At 34.9% G+C, this 22,928-nt stretch overlaps 1 protein-coding gene across 1 annotated transcript; it reads left to right on the top strand.

Moving 5' to 3' along the window:
- Window positions 1-1,499: 1,499 nt before the first annotated feature.
- SULT1E1 (sulfotransferase family 1E member 1) lies at window positions 1,500-22,508 on the top strand. Its single transcript, XM_004317384.4, has 7 exons — window positions 1,500-1,651; window positions 3,465-3,590; window positions 4,591-4,688; window positions 14,733-14,859; window positions 17,015-17,109; window positions 20,000-20,180; window positions 22,074-22,508. Exons 1-7 carry the CDS (start codon window positions 1,501-1,503, stop codon window positions 22,184-22,186), a joined length of 891 nt encoding a protein of 296 aa, XP_004317432.3. The 5' UTR covers window position 1,500; the 3' UTR covers window positions 22,187-22,508.
- Window positions 22,509-22,928: the final 420 nt, after the last annotated feature.

Genomic DNA, 22,928 nt, shown 5'->3' with positions numbered 1-22,928 from the left:
TTCTTTCCTAGGGTGGTTGTAGAAAAAAAATAGGCACTTCTTACAGTGAGGCCAGCTGGAAGGCTATTTTCATATTCAGTCAGTAGTTGTTGAGCTTCCTAAGTAGGGCAGTGACCATGAAGATAGAAAAAAGAAGAAAATAATGGAGATGGAATCAATGGGTTTGAGTGCCTGGTGCTAGTGGGGGAGAGATGGGAAGTAACATCTGAAAGTTTTCATCTCCACTGTTTAGCCTGAAATGTAGTAGGGGAAACACTACCAGAAGGAGCTTTCAGTGTAAGTCAGTGGTCTAAATACTTGGTTTGATTTGTAGGTCACATCTTTCTAAAATTTTACCATCAGTTATTTCTTCCTTTGGGTTAATGCATTTGTTACAATATCTGCTAATTTCACTTCCTCTTTAGAGTGTACTTCTCATAGTTTGGGATGCTCTGTATTAAAGGAAACACATTAGGTGACTAAAAGAACTACTGCCTCCAAGAGGCTCCTGTTACGGTATGAACTTTCTGAAAAAGACACTAAAAGCCACAGCAGTCACAAATGTATAGGGGTATAACAACTTATCTGGCAGTTTTTTGGGCAAGGGTGGATATTAGCTGTAATGCTAATATCAAAGAAGGACAACATTTGTTGAGATACTATATCACAAACTCAGAACGGGGTAAGTTTGGGGAGTAAAAATGTAGTGAAAGAAGTTGAAAGCCAATAAAGGAAAGTGTGCTTAATTAAAAATTTTAAGGCTAACTCTGAACATGAAATGATTTAACATGGGATCAGGAGAGGAACTGTCAATGATAACCATGTTGTTTAACCTTATAATTGTCACACAAGTCACTCAATGGGAGTGTCGACTTCTTTACTGATCAAGTGAGAGAGAAAAGTATAAATAATGCTAGGGATCACACAGGAATCTTCTCTACCCTCAAGAATCCGTCTTAGACGTATCCATTACAGTGTCATTAATTTCATCTTCTTTTTAATACACTCAACAAGCATTTGATTTTTTTTTCATTAAATGAAACATATTCAGGAACTAAGGAAGCTCTGACTTTGTTATTTGGCAATAGCTATCAAATGTGACCATCAATCTTTATTGTTACTTAATGTATACAGAATTAATCAAAGTGATTATTTGCCAAAGTATTGTTGTATTTTCTCAATCTCTTAGCTTTTTTATATGCCCCATCAATTTTGACAGAGAAATCGAAGGCTCTGTTGAATGTATCACACATTTTGTACATAGTTTTGAAACATCTTACTTTATTGTGCTTTGTACTTATTCTTTCATATGTTAGACTTATTAATAGGATTAGAAACTCTTAAAACACCAAGGCTATGTTATATCCTTCTTTAATATGCATTTACCCCATATGCTCAACAGCTAAGAAATGCTAGACACCCAAGAGAAACTCAATGTACAGGGCTATTATTAATGTTAAAACATTTTAAAGTACATACAAAGTAGAAAGCATACCTTTTTTTCTTTCAGTGTACCACTCTATGATGAATTCTTCCAAACCTGCCTATTTAGATTACTTTGGCAGAATCCATGGAATTCTACTGTATAAAGAATTTATCCAATATTGGCATGATGTGGAGGCATTTGAGGCAAGGCCAGATGACCTTGTCATTGTCACCTATCCCAAATCTGGTAAGTCTCTTTGTTAGGTCAAAGTTTTTCCCTTTTCACCTAGAAATGACAAACCCACCTTGACTGGTAAATATTGAGCCATTCACCCCTCCCACCCTCATTCTCTATATTAAATAAGGACAGATATAGCAGTTTTGGTATAGACATACAAAAAGTGGCATACGATAGCTCTATTCTAAGACCACAATCTGTACCTATAATTTGAGCAGCACATTGACAAATGGGTATTGTTGACCACTTTAGAAAATCACATAATATAGATGGATGAATATGGAACCATAACTAAAATTTAAAACTACCCACTGTGTTTACCTTATTTCATTATTGTCGTTGTATAGACAAAGTATAAGCAATTTTCACAGATTTTTTAAAACTTAACACTTTTTCAGCTAACGAGCTCCTCTTTATAAAGTCCATCTCTGAAACTCTATTTGCAAGCAATGTCTTTTTTCCTGAAATTAGCTTGTTAGTCATAACTCTGGAGTCTTACAATCCTAGATCTTTAGAAATTAGAAAGGTCCAGTACAGACTTCTTCTCTATCTTCTCTATCTCTATCTTCTCTAACTGTTCCAATTAACACAAGTATGTCAAACACTAAATATGTCTTTGACTACTCTGACTGTAAAGAGCTCCTGCATTTCTCTTTCTTGTCTAGATCTATGTCAGCACAAAACCAGTCACATGAAGAGGACACCTGAGAGCTACTCCAGAGTCAATTTCTCTTACTTCTGCATCTCCCATATTCAGTCAATCAATGTGTTTTGCCCTTTTAGTCTCTTAGATATGCCTCACAGTCAGTCTCTTACAGGTCTCTTGTCACCTTTCTTATTGACCCCTCACTCCATTGTTTTATTTACTTTGGCTCTAGAGGAATTCTTCCAAAATATAACCATGATAATCTTGCTTCCTTGCTTAATGTATGCTAATGCCTTTGAAAAACTTTTAGAAAACAACTTGAACTCTAGTATGAACTACAAGGCTTTTTAGGCTCAGTGTCTGGTTGCTGCTGTAAGCTCATCTCCACACATCCCTTCAGGTAGCCTCTGATTTAGTCTTTATAATCTACATCCAATTTGTTTCCTTGCCTCTTTACTATTTGTAAGTATCTGGCCTTTGATTAAGAAAAACAAACAAACAGATTTTCTGTCTGGTAGACCACTTTCCTACCTTACAAAACTTGTGAATTTATGCCAATTGTTTGTTAAAGCTAAGCTCAATTATCATGGTATCTTGAAGGCATTTCTTGTGGAAACATCACGGCAGCAGCAGAAGCACACAAAGTTCCTCCTTTAAAGTCCTTTGAATCCCTGTGACCATCTGTATTACAACATCTTAAGGAAAAAGAAGTGTTGTAATTTTTGAGCATTCTTTCTGACTTTTCAGAGGGCCTTTGAACATCACAGGACAAGGACCAGATTTATTCTTTTCTATATACTCTGTAGTAGGACTCAACCTGAGGCATAGAAGCTATCTAGAAAATTTGTGGATGAAAGCATGGTTACTTTTTAGATGTAAAAATTTAGTTCCAAGACTGTTATCAGATTGTACAATGTCACAATTCATCATCGACACATTCAGATTTCTACCACAGGTGTATCTTATTACAATGTTCTTTATTTATTGATGCTATGTTAAGATCCTATAAGATTAAATTTTAGAGGAAATATTTCTTGAGTCCTGTGGTTATTCTGGCATCTTTCAAATACTATTGCATTGGTAACTTCCTACTTTATCCAACTATAAATCTATCACTCCCTGCATCATCAGCTATGCATCATCAGTGGCAGACTCAGATTTGTTTAATTTTTTCAGGCACAACATGGGTTAGTGAAATTGTATACATGATTTATACAGAGGGTGATGTGGAAAAGTGCAAAGAAGATGCCATTTTTAATCGAATTCCTTACCTGGAATGCAGAACCGAAAAGGTGATGAATGGTAATGCTTAAGTTAATTTTAAAAGCTATATACACATATTTTAAGTGTGGATGTAAATGGTGCAAGGAAAGAGACTATAAGCAAAAGTGGCAATTAGTATTATGTCTTCTACATAAGAAAGAATGTAAATTTAATTTCAAATCTTGACAGAGTTTATGGTATAGCATATGCCTGGAATAGAGAGAATAGGATAGCTCTGACATGCTTTCAGCAGAGCCTAGTAATATGTGAGCATTTATCTCTTTATGGGATGTATGCAACAGTACTTTAAATGCCAGGAAGATATCCATAAAATTTTCAAGGATATATGCAAAAATATTTTTATCACAGATTCTTTTAATATTATGAAAAATTAGAAACAATATATATGTTAATCAACAAAAGAAGAGTTAAAAGTGATATGAAATCATTAAACATGTTACAATGACATATATTTCTTGACATTGAAGTGTTATTATAATATATCGAGAAAAATGCAATTAGGGGACTTCCTTGTCTGTCCAGCGGTTAAGACTTCACCTTCCAATGCAGAGGGTGTGGGTTTGATCCCTGGTCAGGGAGCTAAGATCCCACATGCTTCACGGCCAAAAAACCGAAACATAAAACAGAAGCAATATTATAACAAATTAAATAAAGACTTACAAAAATGGTCCACATGAAAAAAATCTTAAAAGAGAAGAAAAATGCGATCAGAAGATATTAAATATTTCATCTGTGTGTGTGGTATTTGTATGGCTGTGAGTCTGGGTGTATAGACATCTTTGTATGGAAGGATGCTTACCAAAACGTTAATAATGATTTTTTTCAAAGGTGAAATTTTATTTGATCTATTTTTTCTCTATAATTTTCTCTACCTAAACTTCTGTCATAGTGAATATGTATTATTATTATGAAAACAATATAGAGTATATAGTTACTTTTATTTTTTTAATCTATGAAAATCCATATAAATATTTATAATTTTTGAAGTTGTCTAACTTTTGTTTTTTTAAAAAATTAGGAGTAAAACAATTAAAACAGATGGCATCTCCTAGAATAGTGAAGTCTCATCTGCCACCTGAGCTTCTTCCAGCCTCATTTTGGGAAAAGAACTGTAAGGTAACCAGAGTAAAGTGTTATTAGAACTTCACTGAACTCAAAGAATTTTACAATGATAAAGTTATGTAACATCCTAACTGTGTCTTATACACACTTGTTTACTTATTCCTTCATTGAATCTATAGACATTTTTAAAATGTGGATCATAGTCAGTATAGTCAAAGAGTTTAGATTTCAGTTCTAACTCCAGAGGTAATTCTGAGAAAAACAGGTAAACTATCTAAGCTTCAGTTTCCTCATCTATAAAAGAGAGATAATAATTGCATTTTGCATTGAGTTGTTATAAGGATTAACTAAAATAATTCTTGTAAAGTGCTTAACATAGTACCTAGCATGTTATAAATAACATATGGTAGCTACTTTTGTATTTGCTGTTATTAGTAATTGCATTCAATATACTCTTTTTGAAAACTATTGTGCTTGGCATTGTGAGGCATGCAAATGAACTAGACAAGGACAAACCAGACAAAAATAACATAATAATTATTTACTGAGTGCCTATCCTGAGCCAGCAATATGACAATTAATAAGATGCATGCAATCCTTGTCTTCATGGGCACATGGTCCACAGGGGGAAAGTGACAAATAAAGAAACAATACATAAGGTACTATAAGTCAAGTAAGAGAAGAATTCTAGCCCAGACATTGAGGGCAGAGAAGTTATCCAGGAGCAAGTAACATCTCAGTTGATATATGAAGGATGTATAGGAATTAGTCTATATAATCCCAGAGGCAACCCAAGGTGGGATGTGAAACCAGTTCAATTTAGCTGGAAAGCTGAGTGTCCATACTGGCTGGATGAGTGAAGGGAGATAAGCTGGGTTTGTTTATAACAGATATGGAAGCCAATTTAGAAAGTTTGGGTTCCACTTTGATGATAATGAGGAGTTACAGCCATATTAAGCTGCTGATTTATATGATCAATTTTGCTTCTTAGAAAGAATAATACATGGAATCCTAAAGTACAGGCAAAACATTGTCTTAAAACACTGAAGCCATTTCTCAAGACCTTACTAGCTTTATTAGGACACACTATGACCCATACTAAACATATAAGATATTAAAGTACTATGCGTAGTCATTATTGACAAAAAGGGGATCTGAGTCATGAAACATTTCCATTTTGTACACTGACGTAACAGGGCATATATGACATTTTCTGGAGATCCATGGTGCAAAATTTTGAAGATTCCAATGGTTTTTGTTTGTTTGTTTGTTTGTTTTTATCATAGGCAATCTTAGAAAGATCACATACATGCTGCTGAAATCATTCCATACACAAGAGCTCTCTCTTTAATAAACATTATTCATGTATCTTTTGGGAAACATGTGATTACTATTTTTTCAAGAGATTTGGCCAAGTTACTTTTTTTCTTTTGAGAATGGGATGAAGCCTTGATGTTACCCCTTTATTTATTTATTTTTAAAAATTAAAAAAGTATATTTTTTATAAATTTATTTATCTTTGGCTGTGTTGGGTCTTCATTTCTGTGTGCAGGCTTTCTCTAGTTGCAGCGAGCGGGGACTACTTTTCATTGCAGTGCACAGGCTTCTCATTGCAGTGGCTTCTCTTGTTGCAGAGCATGGGCTCTAGGCTCGCAGGCTTCAGTAGTTGTGGCATGTAGGCTCAGTAGCTATGGCACATGGGCTTAGTTGTTCCATGGCATGCGGGATCTTCCCAGACGAGGGCTTCAGCCCATGTCCCCTGCATTGGCAGGTGGATTCTTAACCACCGTGCCACCAGGGAATTCCCCCCCTTTACTTTTAAATGAAAATACATACTGTACCTTTATAATAGCCTCAGTCTTCACAAAACTGCTGATCATCTCAGAGATCATCAAAGACTAGGAGACAACTGGATGGATTCACATCCTGAGTACTTCCAGGGTGATTCACTGGTAGACAAGAAGAGAAGTGGATTGAGACTCTTAGTAAAAGTGTGTTTGGAGTGTTGGACTAGAAACTTTAAGTGATAAAAAAGAAGAAAGTAAAAAAAAAAAAGGGAACAGGCTAATAGATAAAAGAAACAATTGAGGCCAATAAACTTGAGAACTTGGAGTTGTTGCAGAAGAGGTATATTCCTGATAAGAAAGAAAGAATAAAGAAACAGGACTGTCTTGGAAGAAAACATGGTGCTCAAGGACAAGCCTTCAGAAACTTTAGGGTACTGACAAGTTTCAAGATTTGGCTAAAAATATTGTTAGTTGAAGTAAAATAGAGGTAATGATCAATGACCACATGAACCTAGAGAATCAGATGGTTCATGCATACAGACACTAAAATTATACAGTGTGGTGAAAAGTTTTGGTATGGAGAGTAACACTATAAGGCAGGTGTTCAAATCTTCAGTTAAAACAAGGCAATGACCACAAGCTTAAAAATGTCACAGCTGGTTGAAGTATGAATTATTATAGGATCAGGGGGTTTTCAAGCGTAGGAATTTTAAGATAGATTATGATCCCAAGTGAATTGTGGGCAAACTAGAAACTTTGACTTGAGAGAAGTGAGTGGAAAGACCTAGATTTACCTCGAAGGCAGGAAGAGCATGTGCAGTGAAAAGTTAGGGAAGAGAATAGGATCTTCCAAAAAAGAGATAAGACAAACTGATGGAAGTTTAAGGAAAGAGGAATTGCTTTAACTTCCCACCTTCCCCCGCCCCACATCCTGGAGAATAAAAACTTTTATGGAGGACTTGGAGCAAAGGTTTAAATATGGATAGTATTTTTTAATTTAATTTAATTAATTTATTTATACAGCAGGTTCTTATTAGTTGTCTATTTTATACATATTAGTATATATAAGTCAATCTCAATCTCCCAATTCATCCCACCACCACCCGCACCCTGCTTACCCCTCTTGGTGTCCATATGTTTATTCTCTACATCTGTGTCTCTATTTCTGCCTTGCAAACCGGTTCATCTGTACCATTTTTTCAAGATTCCACATATATGCGTTAATATAGGATATTTGTTTCTCTCTTTCTGACATACTTCACTCTGTATGACAGTCTATAGGTCCATCCATGTCTCTACAAATGACCCAGTTTCGTTCCTTTTTATGGCTGAGTAATATTCCATTGTACCACATCTTTTTCCATTCATCTGTTGATGGGCATTTAGGTTGTTTCCATGACCTGTCTAATGCAAATAGTGCTGCAATGAACATTGGGGTACATGTGTCTCTTTGAATTATGGTTTTCTCTGGGTATACGCCCAGTAGTGGGATTGCTGGGTCATATGGTAATTCTATTTTTAGTATTTTAAGGAACGTCCATGCTGCTCTCCATAGTGGCTGCATCAATTTATATTCCCACCAACGGTGCAAGAGGGTTCCCTTTTCTCCACAATTATTGCTTGTAGATTTTCTGATGATGCCATTCTAACCAGTGTGAGGTTAATACCTCACTGTAGTTTTGATTTACATTTATCTAATAATTAGTGATGTTGAGCAGCTTTTCATGTGCCTTTTGGCTATCTGTATGTCTTCTTTGGAGAAATGTCTATTTAGGCCTTCTGCCCATTTTTTGATTGGGTTTTTGTTTTTTTTAATATTGAGCTGAATGAACTGTTTATATATATTGGAGATTAATCCTTTGTCCATTGATTCATTTGCAAATACTTTCTTCCATTCAGAGGATTGTCTTTTTGTCTTGTTTATAGTTTCCTTTGCTGCACAAAAGCTTTTAAGTTTCATTAGGTCCCATTTGTTTATTTTTGTTTTTATTTCCATTACTCTAGGAGATGGGTCAAAAAAGATCTTGCTGTGATTTATGTCAAAGAGTGTTCTTCCTATGTTTTCCTCTAAGAGTTTTATAGTGTCCAGGCTTACATTTAGGTCTTTAATCCATTTTGTTTTATTTATTTAGTTTATTTGTGTATGGTGTTAGGGAGTGCTCTAATTTCATTCTTTTACATGTAGCTGTCCAGTTTTCCCAGCACCACTTATTGAAGAGACTGTCTTTTCTCCATTGTATATCCTTGCTTCTTTTGTCATAGATTAGTTGACCATAGGTGCATGGGTTTATCTCTGTGCTTTCTATCCTGTTCCACTGATCTATATTTCTGTTTTTGTGCCAGTACCATATTGTCTTGATTAGTGTAGCTTTGTAGTATAGTCTGAACTCAGGGATCTGCTTCCTCCGGCTCCGTTTTTTTTCCCTCAAGACTACTTTGGCTATATGGGGTCCTTTGTGTCTCCATACAAATTTTAAGATTTTTTGTTCTAGTTCTGTAAAAAATGCCATTGGTAATTTGATAGGAATTGCATTGAATCTGTAGATTGCTTTGGGTAGTATAGCTATTTTCACAATATTGATTCTTCCAATCCAAGAACATACTATATCTCTCCATCTGTTTGTGTCATCTTTGATTTCTTTCATCAGTTTCTTATAGTTTTCTGAGCACAGATCTTTTGCCTCCTTAGGTAGGTGTATTCCTAGGTATTTTATTCTTTTTGTTGCAATGGTGAATGATATTATTTTCTTGATTTCTCTTTCTGATCTTTCATTGTTAGTGTGTAGGAATGCAAGAGATTTCTGTGCATTAATTTTTTTTTTTTTTTTTGGTATGCGGGCCTCTCACTGCTGTGGCCTCTCCCGTTGCAGAGCACAGGCTCCAGAGGCGCAGGCTCAGCTTCCATGGCTCATGGGCCTTACCGCTCCATGGCATGTGGGGTCTTCCCGGACCAGAGCATGAACCCGTGTCCCCTGCATCGGCAGGTGGACTCTCAACCACTGCACCACCAGTGAAGCCCTGTGCATTAATTTTGTATCCTGCTACTTTACCAAATTAATTGATTAGCTCTAGTAGTTTTCTGGTGGCATCTTTAGGATTCTAAACGTATAATATCATGTCATCTGCAAACAGTGACAATTTTACTTCTTCTATTCCAATTTCTTTCCTTTTATTTCTTTTCCTTCTCTGATTGCCATGGCTAGGACTTCCAAAACTATGTTGAATAATGGTGGCAAGAGTGGATATCCTTGTCTTGTTCCTGATCTTAGAGGAAATGCTTTCAGTTTTTCACCATTGTGTATGATGTTTGCTATGTGTTTGCCATATATGGCCTTTGTTTTGTTGAGGTAGGTTCCCTCTATGCCCATTTTCTGGAGAGTTTTTTTTTATCATAAATTGGTGTTGAATTTTGTCAAAAGCTTTGTCTGCATCTATTGATATGATCATATGGTTTTTATTCTCCAGCTTGTTAATATGATGTATCACATTGATTGATTTGTGTATATTGAAGTATCCTTGCCTCCCTGGGATAAATCCCACTTGATCGTGGTATATGATCCTTTTAATGTATTGTTGGATTCTGTTTGCTAGTATATTGTTGAGGATTTTTGCCTCTATATTCATCAGTGTTATTGGTCTGTAATTTTCTTTTTTTTGTAATATCTTTGTCTGGTTTTGGTATCAGCGTGATGGTGGCCTCATAGAATGAGCTTGGGAATGTCCCTTCCTCTGAAATTTGTTGGAAGACTTTGAGAAGGATGGGTATTAGCTGTTCTCTAAATCTTTGATAGAATTCACCCATGAAGCCATCTGGTCCTGGACTTTTGTTTGTTGGAAGATTTAAAATCACATTTTCAATTTCATTACTTGTGCCTGTTCTGTTCATATTTTCTATTTCTTCCTGGTTCAGTCTTGGAAGGCTATACCTTTCTAAGAATTTGTCCATTTCTTCCAGGTTGTCCATTTTATTGGCACAGAGTTCCTTGCAATAGTCTCATGATGCTTTGTATTTCTGTGGTGTCCATTGTAACTTCTCCTTTTTCATTTCTAATTTTATTGATTTGAGTCCTCTCCCTCTTTTCTTTGATGAGTCTGGCTAAAGTTTTATCAATCTTGTTTATGTTCTCAAAGAACCACGTTTTAGTTTTATTGATCTTTGCTATTGTTTTCTTTGTTTCTATTTCATTTATTTTTGCTTTGATTTTTATGATTTCTTTCCTTCTACTAACTTTGGGTTTTGTTTGTTTTCTTTCTCTAGTTACTTTAGGTGTAAGGTTACATTGTGTTTTGAGATTTTTCTTGTTTCTTGATGTAGGAATGTATTGCTATAAACTTCCTTCTTAGAACTGCTTTTGCTGCATCCCATACATTTTGGATTGTCGTGTTTCCATTGTCATTTGTCTCTAGGTATTTTTTGATTTCCTCTTTGATTACTTCAGTGATCTCTTGGTTATTTAGTAACGTATTGCTTAGCTTCCACATGTTTGTGTTTTTTATGTTTTTTTCCATGTAATTGATTCCTAATCTCATTGCACTGTGGTTGGAAAAGATGCTTGATGTGATTTCAATTTTCTTAAATTTATCAAGGCTTGATTTGTGACCCAAGATGTTATCTATCCTGGAGAATGTTCCATGTGCACTTGAGAAGAAAGTGTAATCAGCTGTTTTTGAATGGAATGTCCTATAAATATCAATTTAATCTATCTGGTCTATTGTGTCATTTAAAGCTTGTGTTTCCTTATTAATTTTCTGTCTGGATGATCTGTCCATGGGTGAAAGTGAGGCGTTAAAGTCCCCCACTATTGTTGTGTTACTGTCAATTTCCTCTTTTATAGCTGTTAGCATTTGCCTTTTGTATTGAGGTGCTCCTTTGTTTGGGTGCATAAATATTTTCAATTGTTATATCTTCTTCTTGGATCGATAACTTGATCATTATGTAGTGTCCTTTCTTGTCTCTTGTAACATTCTTTATTTTAGAGTCCATTTTATCTGATATGAGTATTGCTACTCCAGCTCTCTTTTGATTTCCATTTGCATGGAATATCTTTTTCCATTCCCTCACTTTCAGTCTGTATGTGTCCCTAGATCTGAATTGGGTCTCTTGTAGAAAGCATATAGATGGGTCTTGTTTTTGCATCCATTTAGTGAGCCTGTGTCTTTTGGTTGGAGCACTTAATCCATTCATATTTACGGTAATTATCAATATGTATGTTCCTATTACCATTTTCTTAATTGTTTTGGGTTTGTTTTGTAGGTCCTTTTATTCTCTTGTGTTTTCCACTTAGAGAAGTTCCTTTAGCATTTGTTGTAGAGTTGTTTTGGTGGTGCTTAATTCTCTTAGTTTTTGCTTGTCTGTAAAGCTTTTGATTTCTCCATCAAATTTTAATGAGATGCTTGCCAGGTAGAGTAATCTTGGTTGTAGGTTCTTCTGTTTCATCACTTTAAGTATATCATGTCACTCCCTTCTGATTTGTAGCGTTTCTGCTGAGAAATCAGCTGTTAACCTTATGGTAGTTCCCTTGTATGTTATTTGTCATTTTTCCCCTAATGTTTTTATAATTTTTCTTTGTCTTTAATTTTTGTTGATTTGATTACTATGTGTCTCTGCATGTTTCTCCATGGGTTTATCTTGCCTGGGACTCTCTGCACTTACTGGACTTGGGTGGCTATTTCTTTTCCCATGTTAGGGAAGTTTTCGACTATAACCTCTTCAAGAATTTTCTTGGATCGTTTCTCTCACTCTTCTCCTTCTGAGACCCCTATAATTCGAATGTTGGTGCATTTAATGTTGTCCCAGAGGTCTCTTAGGCTGTCTTCATTTATTTTCATTCTTTTTTCTTTATTCTGTTCCGCAGCAGTGAATTCCACCATTCTGTCTTCCAGGTCACTTATCCGTTCTTCTGCCTCAGTTATTTTGTTATTGATTCCTTCTAGTGTATTTTTCATTTCAGTTATTGTATTGTTCTTCTCTGTTTGTTTGTTCTTTAATTCTTCTAGGTGTTTGTTCTTTAATTCTTCTAGGTCTTGGTTAAACATTTCTTGTATATTCTCAATATTTGCCTCCATTCTTTTTCCATGGTCCTGGCTCATCTTCACTATCATTATTCTGAATTCTTTTTCTGGAAAGTTGCCTATTTCCACTTCATTTAGTTGTTTATCTGGGGTTTTATCTTGTTCTTTAATCTGGTACATAGTCCTCCGCCTTTTCATTTTGTCTGTGTTTCTGTGAATGTAGTTTTCTTTCCACAGGCTCAGGATTGCTGTTTTTCTTGCTTTTGCTGTCTGCCCTCTGGTAGATGAGGGTATCTAAGAGGGTTGTGCAAGCTTCCTGATGGGAGGGACTGGTGGTAGAGCCGGGTGTTGCTCTGGTGGGCAGAGCTCAGTAAAACTTTAATCCATTTGTCTGCTGATCGGTGGGGCTGGGTTGCCTCCCTGTTGGTTGTGAGGCCTGAGGTGACCCAGGACTGAAGCCTACAGGTCCTTTGGTGGGGCTAATGGTGTACTTCAGGAAGGCTCATGCCAAGGAGTACTTCTGTTGCCAGTGTCCTTGTACCTACAGTGAGCCACAGGTGCCCCCCACCTCTGCAGGAGACCCTCCAACACTAGCAGGTAGGTCTGGTTCAGTCTCCTGTGGGGTCAGTGCTCCTTCCCCCTGAGTCTTGATGTGCACACTACTTTGTGTGTGCCCTTCAAGAGTGGAGTCTTTGTTTCCCCCAGTTCTGTTTAAGTCTTGCAATCAAATCCCACTAGCCTTCAAAGTCTGATTCTCTGGGAATTCCTCCTCCTTTTGCCAGACCCCCAGGTTGGGAAGCCTGACGTGGGGCTCATGACCTTCACTCCAGTGGGTGGACTTCTATGGTATAATTTTTCTCCAGTTTGTGAGTCACCCACCCCCCATTTATGGGATTTGATCTTATTATGATTGCTCCCCTCCAACCATCTCATTTCAGCTTCTTTGTCTTTTGAGGTGGGGTATCTTTCTTTGTCTTTCTGTCTTCCTGTCAATGATTGTGCAGCAGTTAGTTGTGATTCTGGTGCTCTTGGAAGAGAGAGTAAGAACACATCTTTGTACTCCTCCATCTTAAACCAATCCATGGATAGTATTTTGAGATGCAGAGAATATTCAAGACAGAGGGAAAAGCATAAATAAAAAAAGGGATGAAAATTATGAAGTAAAGTGTTGGAAATAGTGGCAAAGAGTTCCATTCAGCTAATAGGCAAAGAGGACTAGGGAGAGTTTTAAGTAAGGTTGGAAAAGTTCAATATGGCTAATGATAGCTTTGATGAGAAAAGAAAGTTCGCTTTATTTACTGTAGCATTTGGAGCGTTTTATAGTGGGACCTTAAAAATGAAAACCATACTTCTTAGAGTAAACAAAAAGATTTCTTTAAAATTGTTTGAAAATGTATTAACTTTAGTAAGACAGGTTATGAGCCTAATCATATCCAGGAAAGAGTGGAGAGTCAAGAGCAGCCATTCCCAATGGCATTTCTCAGGTGCCTGAAGGAGGAAGTGGAAGACCAGAGAGATGAAGTTTACTTTTGCAGCTCTTTTCTGGCAGCACTGAGTGTCTGACCTAGAAAAGACTGTAACGATCTGATGTAACTCATTTGTTTAGTAGATAGAAAATGTAGGTCCAAAATGATTGGTGCTTTGCACAAGATGGTAGAAATTAGTGCCAGAACCAGCGTCTAAAACCAAGGCTTCCTGTCTGTTCATTTATTGATGTTTCCTTGCTATATAAAATGGAAACTAAACAAGGTGTGAGTGAAGATTATATTTTTTCACTGACAGCAACATGCACTTAAAAAGAACCTCATAAACATGATTTTTTCTTCAAGATTGCAAGCAAGAAAATAACAGGACTTTTTTTTTTTTTATTGCTATAAGGAATAGTGGTGTAGCATAAAGGCCAGAAGACTTTTTACTCTCATTGGGTACATTTATTCTCAACCATGTATTCTGACTAAGCTTCAGTTTAGTTTCTGTACTTATAAATTGGGGATAATAATCTGCCTCATCCATTTTATATCAATGGAATTTGAGACACTCAAATGAAATATGTGAAATAAAAATGAATATGGCACAAAAATGAAAAGTGAGAGCTAACATTGAACAACAATGCAAAAGATGCTGTCACTTTAGATTATTTAAGGAGTTTTCTTCTTTATAATTTTATATATTTTATATACTTCTACAATAAATATGTGTTATGTTTATAGTTGAAAACATAAACATTTCCTTTTTAGATCTTGGTGAGACTATATTTGAAAAATATTAGCTGATTTAATGTCTAATTTCATCTTCTTAGGTCATCTATGTTTGCCGGAATGCCAAGGATGTGGTTGTTTCTTATTATTATTTCTTTTTAATGGTGACTGCTAATCCAGATCCTGGTTCTTTTCAAGATTTTGTGGAAAAATTCATGGATGGAGAAGGTATGAACAGTTTCTTTTTCTGAATTCTTTCAAGGTAAATGATACAAGACAAATGGCATCTCTGGGCAAAAATTTTTGTTGTCCGTTCTGGTCTGTTATCCTTCCTAGTCCTTAATTAAAACACAGAAATTCTAGAAGGCCTTGAACTTTAGAACAAGCATAGAGTTTCCAGATGCGGATGGAAAATTGCAGAACCTGGATACTCTAGTTTGGTGCCTACAAATAAGTATACAGATGTATGTGTGTCCAATTCTCTCTCATCTCTTTTTATTACAGAAGCACTTCACAGTGTGTTATTTCAACTTCATTGAACAAGAGGGGAAAAAGACAGAGGAGAGAAAATGTTCATTTGTTTCTAAGAAAAATTTCAGATACTACATGGGGCCAGAATTCACAAAGAAGTCTGAATATCTACAAAGTTCTTACTCATTCTAACTACTGTGCAGTCTGAATAATTCAACTAGATTTCTCAGAACAGTGTAAGAGTTACCTGAGCAGAAATTCTGGGAAATTTTGTCTTTTTATTTAACTCCCAACTAAAGCAACTTGAGTATTCAAATTTGAGAAATAAAGGGTTCAGGAGAATCTAGTATTAACTAAAGAAGGCCATTCTAATCCTGTAGTAATAATTGTAAGGAAAAAAGATAATAACACCATTTTTATATCCACAAAATTTAATATTGACTCAATGAAAATGTGGTATATGTGCATTATGCTTATCTCTACATTTGGAAAATTTTATGCTAAAGCATCATGAATAAAATACATGCCTCAAGATTATCAAACAGGTGTTATAAGGCAGAGAAAGATAATGTACCTCTGCAAAATGAACGAATAAGATCACTATAAAAATCATTATATGACTTTTTCTGTAAAGAAATAAATGTAACAAAACAGAAACAGACCTACCCACAAATACAGAAAACAAACTAGTGTTTACCACAGGGGAGGGGGATAGGGAGGGGCAAAATAGATGAAGGGGATTATGAGGTACAAGCTGCTAGTTATAAAATAAATAAGTCACAGGGAAGTAATGGGCAACATAGGGAATATAGTCAATATTTTATTATAACTTTACGGTGTATAATCTATTAAAATATTGAATCACTATGTTGTACAACCACTATAATATTGTAAGCCAACTATACTAAATAAATAAATAAATAAATAAATAAATAAATTGTCGGTAGAATCAAAGAACAGAAGAGGTATGTAACGATTTAATGCAAAGCAGAGTACTTTGACTCACACATCATTATATTATCATGTCAGCTTTTTACTGGGTAAAATACTTGGATATATGTGAGAGAAGATGAGGGAAGAGAAAGGAAGAAACCGTATATGGTCATACCACATCATCTCCAAAATCTTCTAATTTTTTAGAGTGAGAATGATACTAAGCGTCCCTAAGAGGGCACCTCTTACCATTTAAACTGTGAGTGGTGTAACAAAAATTATATAGCTGCTAGCTTCAGTTACCAAAGCTAGTTTTTTTGTTTGTTTGTTTGTTTTTGCGGTACGCAGGCCTCTCACTGTTGTGGCCTCTCCCGTTGCGGAGCACAGGCTCCGGACGCGCAGGCTCAGCAGCCATGGCTCACGGGCCCAGCCGCTCCGCGGCATGTGGGATCTTCCCGGATCGGGACACGAACTCGTGTCCCCTGCATCGGCAGGCGGACTCTCAACCATTGCGCCACCAGGGAAGCCCCAAAGCTAGTTTTTAAATGGTACATATGAGACCTGGACTGAATTCTGATCATAATAATGTTGATAATTCCACTACTCAACTCATTTCACTAACAACCTGATTTCACAAACACACACACACACACACACACACACACACACACACACACACACACACACCATTTTCAAAAATGCTTTCATAAGCTCTGAATCAAATGGATGGAGTCTTCCTTCACTTTTCCTCTGAGTCATAAACCATGTCATAATAATGAAAGTTGGGAATATGTTTCTGTATATAGTTTATTCAACATACTGTGCTGCTTTTGCTGCAGAGAAATTTGCTTCAGATGTGCAGCTGATCTCTAGTTTTCATTCCATGATCATTTATTTATATTTCTTTGTCTGAAGACTCATTTTCAAGCTATATAAAGATGATGCTATGTCCTCACATTATTTTTCTCTCTAATTTTAGTTCCTTATGGTTCCTGGTATGAACACACAAAATCTTGGTGGGAAAAGAGAGAGAATCCACAAGTGCTATTTCTTTTCTATGAAGACATGAAGGAGGTGAGGAACTCAAAACATATGGCAACTTAGTAATTCTCAAAATGTTAGAATTTGACACCATGGTAAATACAAAATTCTGCCTTTAAATAAATGATGCAGCCAACTCCAAAAGTTAAAATAATCCAGATACTTTAGCACAGATTTGAAGCTAGTAAATAAAAACCTTCTGTAAGTGAATACATATAAACCCAAGTCTCAAAAATTTACCAAAGATAAAAGAAGGAATTTGAGTTCCTAAAACAAAACAACAACAACACGCACACACATATGCACACAAGGAATCACAATGGGCAAGAAGAGTTAACTGGTCTCCAAATCCATAGAGGTAGGAATTATCAGACAAGGACCATAAAATAACTATGCTGAACATATTTAAAGAAACAAAAGAAGAAATTAAAAATTTTACAAAGAAACAAGAGATTACTAAAATTGATAAAGCAGATTTTGAAAAACCCCCAGCAAAATAGAATTTCTAAAATAAATTTTAAAAACTAAAATTAGAAAATTAAAACATAGTTTAAATAACAGATAAGACATGGCTAAATAGTGAATTATTAATGTAGAAGATGATGCTGAGGAAAGTCCACAGGATGTACCACAGTGAGATAAACAGAATACTTCAGAAGAGGTAATGAATATATAAGATAGATTAACAAGGTCTCACATATATCAACTCAAACTTCCAGAAGAAGAGAGTAAAGAGAATGCTGGAACAACAATATGAAAAAGAGTGAGGACATCACAATTTCTTCATAATCTGTTTTTTTTCCAGCTTTTTTAATAATCAGGGTAATTCAAAATAAAAATTACTAGGATGCCTTTTCACATCCACCAGATTGACAGCAATTAAAAAGTCTGACAATAATAAATACCAGTCAGGATGTATGTTAGTGAGAAGTAACACATTTCTGTTAAGAGTATAAAAATATACAAACACTATGGAAACAACGTGTTACCTAGGGAGGGCAAACATGCACATAATTTAAGACTCAGGAATTCCACTAGTAGATATATGCTCTTGACAAACACTGACTTGTGTGTAGTAGTTTATATATACAGCAACCTTCATAGCAGCATTCCCCATGACCATAAAAATTGGAAACAACCCAAATATACATATATTCAGGAATCAATACACGATATATACTATTATTCTACAATTAAATATTATATTGCAATGAAAAGGAATACATTTCAAATGTGCACATCAATTGGGTAAAACCAAACCATATGTTGTCTAGGGTTACATACATGAGCCTCAAATCTACAGAGTAAAGCACAGGATTGATTAGGTCAATTTCAGGATAGCAAGTTTGTTGTTGTTTGTGGAAATTGGAATGGAGAATGAAAAGAATGAAGTTGGAAACTTGCAAATGGAAAAACTCAACCAATTATGAATGTCTTATTGCATACATTCGGTAGTAGGTAAGGGTGCTATATTGATTTTTATTCTTTAAAGCACATATGTGCACATATCAAATAATTTTAAAATGAAAGACAAATTACTGGGTCTTTTTATTAAAGGGTAAGAAATATCTTCTTTCTTTCTTTCTTTATTTATTCTTTATTAGTACCAAGAAAGCAATTGATATCCATGTCTTATCCACATCTTTGCACAATTATTAAGATTCATGTGGCAGTAATTCTAGAGTTGTTTTGATGAGGACAAATTTAAAATAAAATCATAAGTATTATTTTAGAAACTGAATTATTACTTCTTGATAGAATTTAACACAGAACAAATTGGAATGAGAAGCAGCCATGATCTATAGTTTATTTTATTACTTAAATTTGTGTTCTGTAACGAGAATATTGAAGACAGTAAATTTAAAAGGCACACGAAAAAAATGTATTAGTTAATCCAACCATTTCACCCTTGCAAATTGTTCATGTCCATTTACTCCCTATTTTGGTCAAAAATGGCCGTGTTTATGTTTCTTCTCTATTTGAGTGAATGAGGAACAGAAGAATAAATGTTTTCTCTTGTTTCTACAACATATCAAGTAGAAAGAGAAAAAGACAGTAACCTTGTTATGTAGAGATACTACCTTTTTTTGTGGAAAACAAGTAAATAAAAAACGTGAGAATACGTATATGGTACAATGGATTTATATAGGGATTTATGGGAGCAAAAATAGAGTTATCTAACTCAAATTGGAATAGTCGAGGAAATTATCCCAAAGAAGGTGATACTTAAGCTGAAGTTTGACAGGCAAGCTGTAATTTGTAGAACAGAGAATTAGAGAACAGCATTCTGTGTAAAGGGAACTATACACCAGAATAAGCATTATAGTTGGTTTTGAGAATCGTTGCATTGAATGATTAAGCCGAATAATAGGGTATGCTATAGAAGTGACTAGAGATGGGGATGTTTGTAGCTATGGTTCATGAAAATCTGATATTGTTCCATGTTGAGTATTTGACTTTTTACACCCTTTCTTAATCTTTCTGGTTCCTTTGCTTCTCACTAGTTACATCAATAAATTAAAAGAAAATTGAAAGCTGTCTGCATATTTTCAACCTCAAACTTGATCTGTCAAAGGGGACTGTAGTTTTTAAGAGTGTATATTATATTCATAGATAGTATTTATTGAGCATGTATTATGCATAAATGACTAAAATAAATATTTTATAAACAGCATCTCATTTAGTGTTCTAAAAATCTTTGAAGTTTCTTTTATGTTCATTTTATGAATGAGGAAAATTATGCTTAGAGAAGTTAAAAAATACCACTTCCCCAAGAAATGTTTTTGCTCACTAGAATCCTAATTCCAATATCAGTGGGGGGAAGAGGAGGGAAGAAAAGTTTTCTTTCTGTGTCCTTTTTTATCCACAAAGTAATGTATTCAATTTTAGTAACTGAGTCTTCAAAATATTTTTTTTTTCTTAGAATATCAGAAAAGAGGTGATGAAATTGATAGAATTTCTGGGAAGGAAGGCATCAGACGAGCTTGTGGACAAGATTATAAAACACACTTCATTCCAGGAGATGAAGAACAATCCATCTACCAATTACACAATGCTACCGGATGAAGTCATGAACCAAAAAGTATCTCCCTTCATGAGAAAGGGTGAGATAGTCATGTTATTTGCCTCCATTGCTGTAGGAAATCATAAGTTGAAATAGTTATAGGCAAACATCTATTAAGGTCTATTCATGCCTGTGGACCCTGCTTGTTTTCTTCAGAGATGTTTCACATTTGAGTGACCAGTTCTGCAGAAGCATAAAATATTAGTACTACTACTAATAAATTACTATTACTTGTTGATTACTTTGTATATGCAGCAAATTATATTAAGAATGACCAGCAGCCACCCAGCCTCAGTACTAGCACTAATACCACACTCTACTAGCTATTACTTATTAAGTCTTTGGGCCTTGGTGCTGCATCACATACATCATATAAATTGTAAATTCTAATTTTTTTAAAATTCTAATGCAAGAGTTAAGAGAAAATTCTATTATAATCTAATTTTGAGATGAAGAAACAAGCTTAGAACAATTAGTCAGCTTTTCCTTAACCAAGTGGAAGGCATTTTTCAAGACTAAATGGCAAATTTCCAAACTTATCAAATTGTATACTTTAAATATGTACAGTTCTCTGTATATAAATTATACCTCAATAAAGTTGTTTTAAAAAAGACTAAGTTTCAAAACACTTAGTGGTAAATACAGCTTGGCTTAGCAAAAATATCAAAATACAATGAAGTGACATCTATTGGGAGGAGGCATGGTGGTCTTGATGAGATATAGTCAGTTTATAAATCCAAAGGCATGTAGGATATGCAGAGTATTGGGACATCCAGTCTTACTGATATGTGAAGCAGAAACAGAACAGAGAAAATCTTGCTCTTGGAACCAAATTGTCATTGAGAGGGTCAGGGATTTTTTAAACAATTGGAATAACAAACCTGCCACTGGGTGAAAATAGGGCACACATGAAAGAGAGTTAACATGCAGAGTATATTTAAATTATTGAATCCTCAGATTATCTCAGTTTCTTTTCCCATAATGTCCTCATATATTTTTAAGATAAAACAACAAACTTAAAATAATGGCCATGTTTGTAAAGGGCTTTGTACTGTTATACCTTCAGACCCCACATGATTCTCAAGACACATTTTCTATCTTCTGCTTTTTGGGTCTTGTCATTGGGAAAGTTTAGATCTCCTTGAGCTAACGGGGCAATTGAACAATTGATTAACTTAAAATACAAGGTGACTTCCTTCTGTCAGGGGAGGGTTGGATGTGATGAAAAGCAAAAAGAAGAGCCTGCTAGGCTATTGTAACACACAGGTGGGAACCGCTGAGGAGCTTCTCTGTAGCTGGCAGCAGAAATGGAGAGAAGGCAATGGCTATGAAGAAAGTCTGAATATAAATAAAGAATTAGATATTGTGGTTGAAGGATAACTGTTAAGTTTATGCAGTGGATACCTGCTGTTGCCATTAACCAGGTTATGGAAAAGGTCACCAATAAAATGCAATTTTGTAGGGAAGGAAATGAATTTATTTTTAAACTGGGTGAATTTGAGATGCTCGTATGGAATGAAAGTGGTCATATCAGGTAGGCACTTGGATATGAAGACGTAAGTCTGCATTTTAATATTATCAGCATGAAGATGATATTTAATATCTTGGGAGTAGGTAAAACATGGATCTCAGGAGCCCCAGCATTTCAGAGGAAATTGGAGAAGAAAAATTAAGTGAAGTATTGATAGCATAACAGGGAAGTTCAGAGAAATAAATTTGCTGTTTGTTTTGTTTTGTTTTGTTTTAACAATCAGGACAAATCCTTGCTTGCACTCTCAAATATATAGTATTTATGGTATATATTTTATTTCTATAATTAAGGATTACAAGAATAAAATTTGATTAGTGTTAATGAAAGTGATGAATATTAGAAAATTTCATTATTCTGGCTGGAAGACATAATATTTACTGTTTTTTTTCTCTTTTGTTACAGGGATTGCAGGAGACTGGAAGAATTACTTTACAGTAGCCCTAAATGAGAAATTTGACATGCACTATGAGCAGCAAATGAAGGGGTCTACACTGAAGTTACGAACCGAGATCTAGGAAGGGTTTTCTTGACACATCTGAGATTAAAGTGTTCTTCTCATCATTCCTTACCTCTTTTATTTTAGACTGGTAGAGAGCGAGTCATGTGAAAGATCATGATCAGGTTCACATGATTATTGAGATCTTCATATAAAAAAGCAAGAAAGATTTTTTTCCCTGCTGTTATCTTTAAAATGTTTTTCCTCTTCTTTCTTTATTACAAATTATTACACAAATCTATAACCTATGAGAATGATGTAGGAACACACAAATTTTTGAAGTTGTTAAAGCCTCATCAAAAATAACCAAACATTCCAAATTCTTTAACTTTGTTGTTACTTTTTTCCATTCGTTAGTACATTTAGTGTATATATATATATATATATATATATATATATATATATATATACATTTATATACATATATGCATAAATATATATATTTACATGGAATTTGAAAACCTTGACAGAAAGAACTAAAGAATAAATAAATATGAGGGTATAAATAGATCTGTTATTTCCTTCCTGATATTTTCTTTCACTTTCTGCAAAATGGCTTAATTTGGAATTTACCTTAGTTTAATGTAAATTTGGGGCATAACAGAACTGATTTCCAGACCTTTATAAATAATCCCAACGAGTGTTATTTATGCTTGACTGTCTTTAGCTAATTTGATATAGTTATGCTTTAGTATTATTTCTGTCATATACACAAGATAATAAAATTAAGCTCTGTAAAGTTTTAAAGAACGTGATATATG

The sequence above is a fragment of the Tursiops truncatus genome, chromosome 5, assembly GCF_011762595.2.
Source record: "Tursiops truncatus isolate mTurTru1 chromosome 5, mTurTru1.mat.Y, whole genome shotgun sequence".
NCBI classification, from domain to species: domain Eukaryota; kingdom Metazoa; phylum Chordata; class Mammalia; order Artiodactyla; family Delphinidae; genus Tursiops; species Tursiops truncatus.
This window is presented reverse-complemented; position numbering and strand designations above follow the sequence as displayed.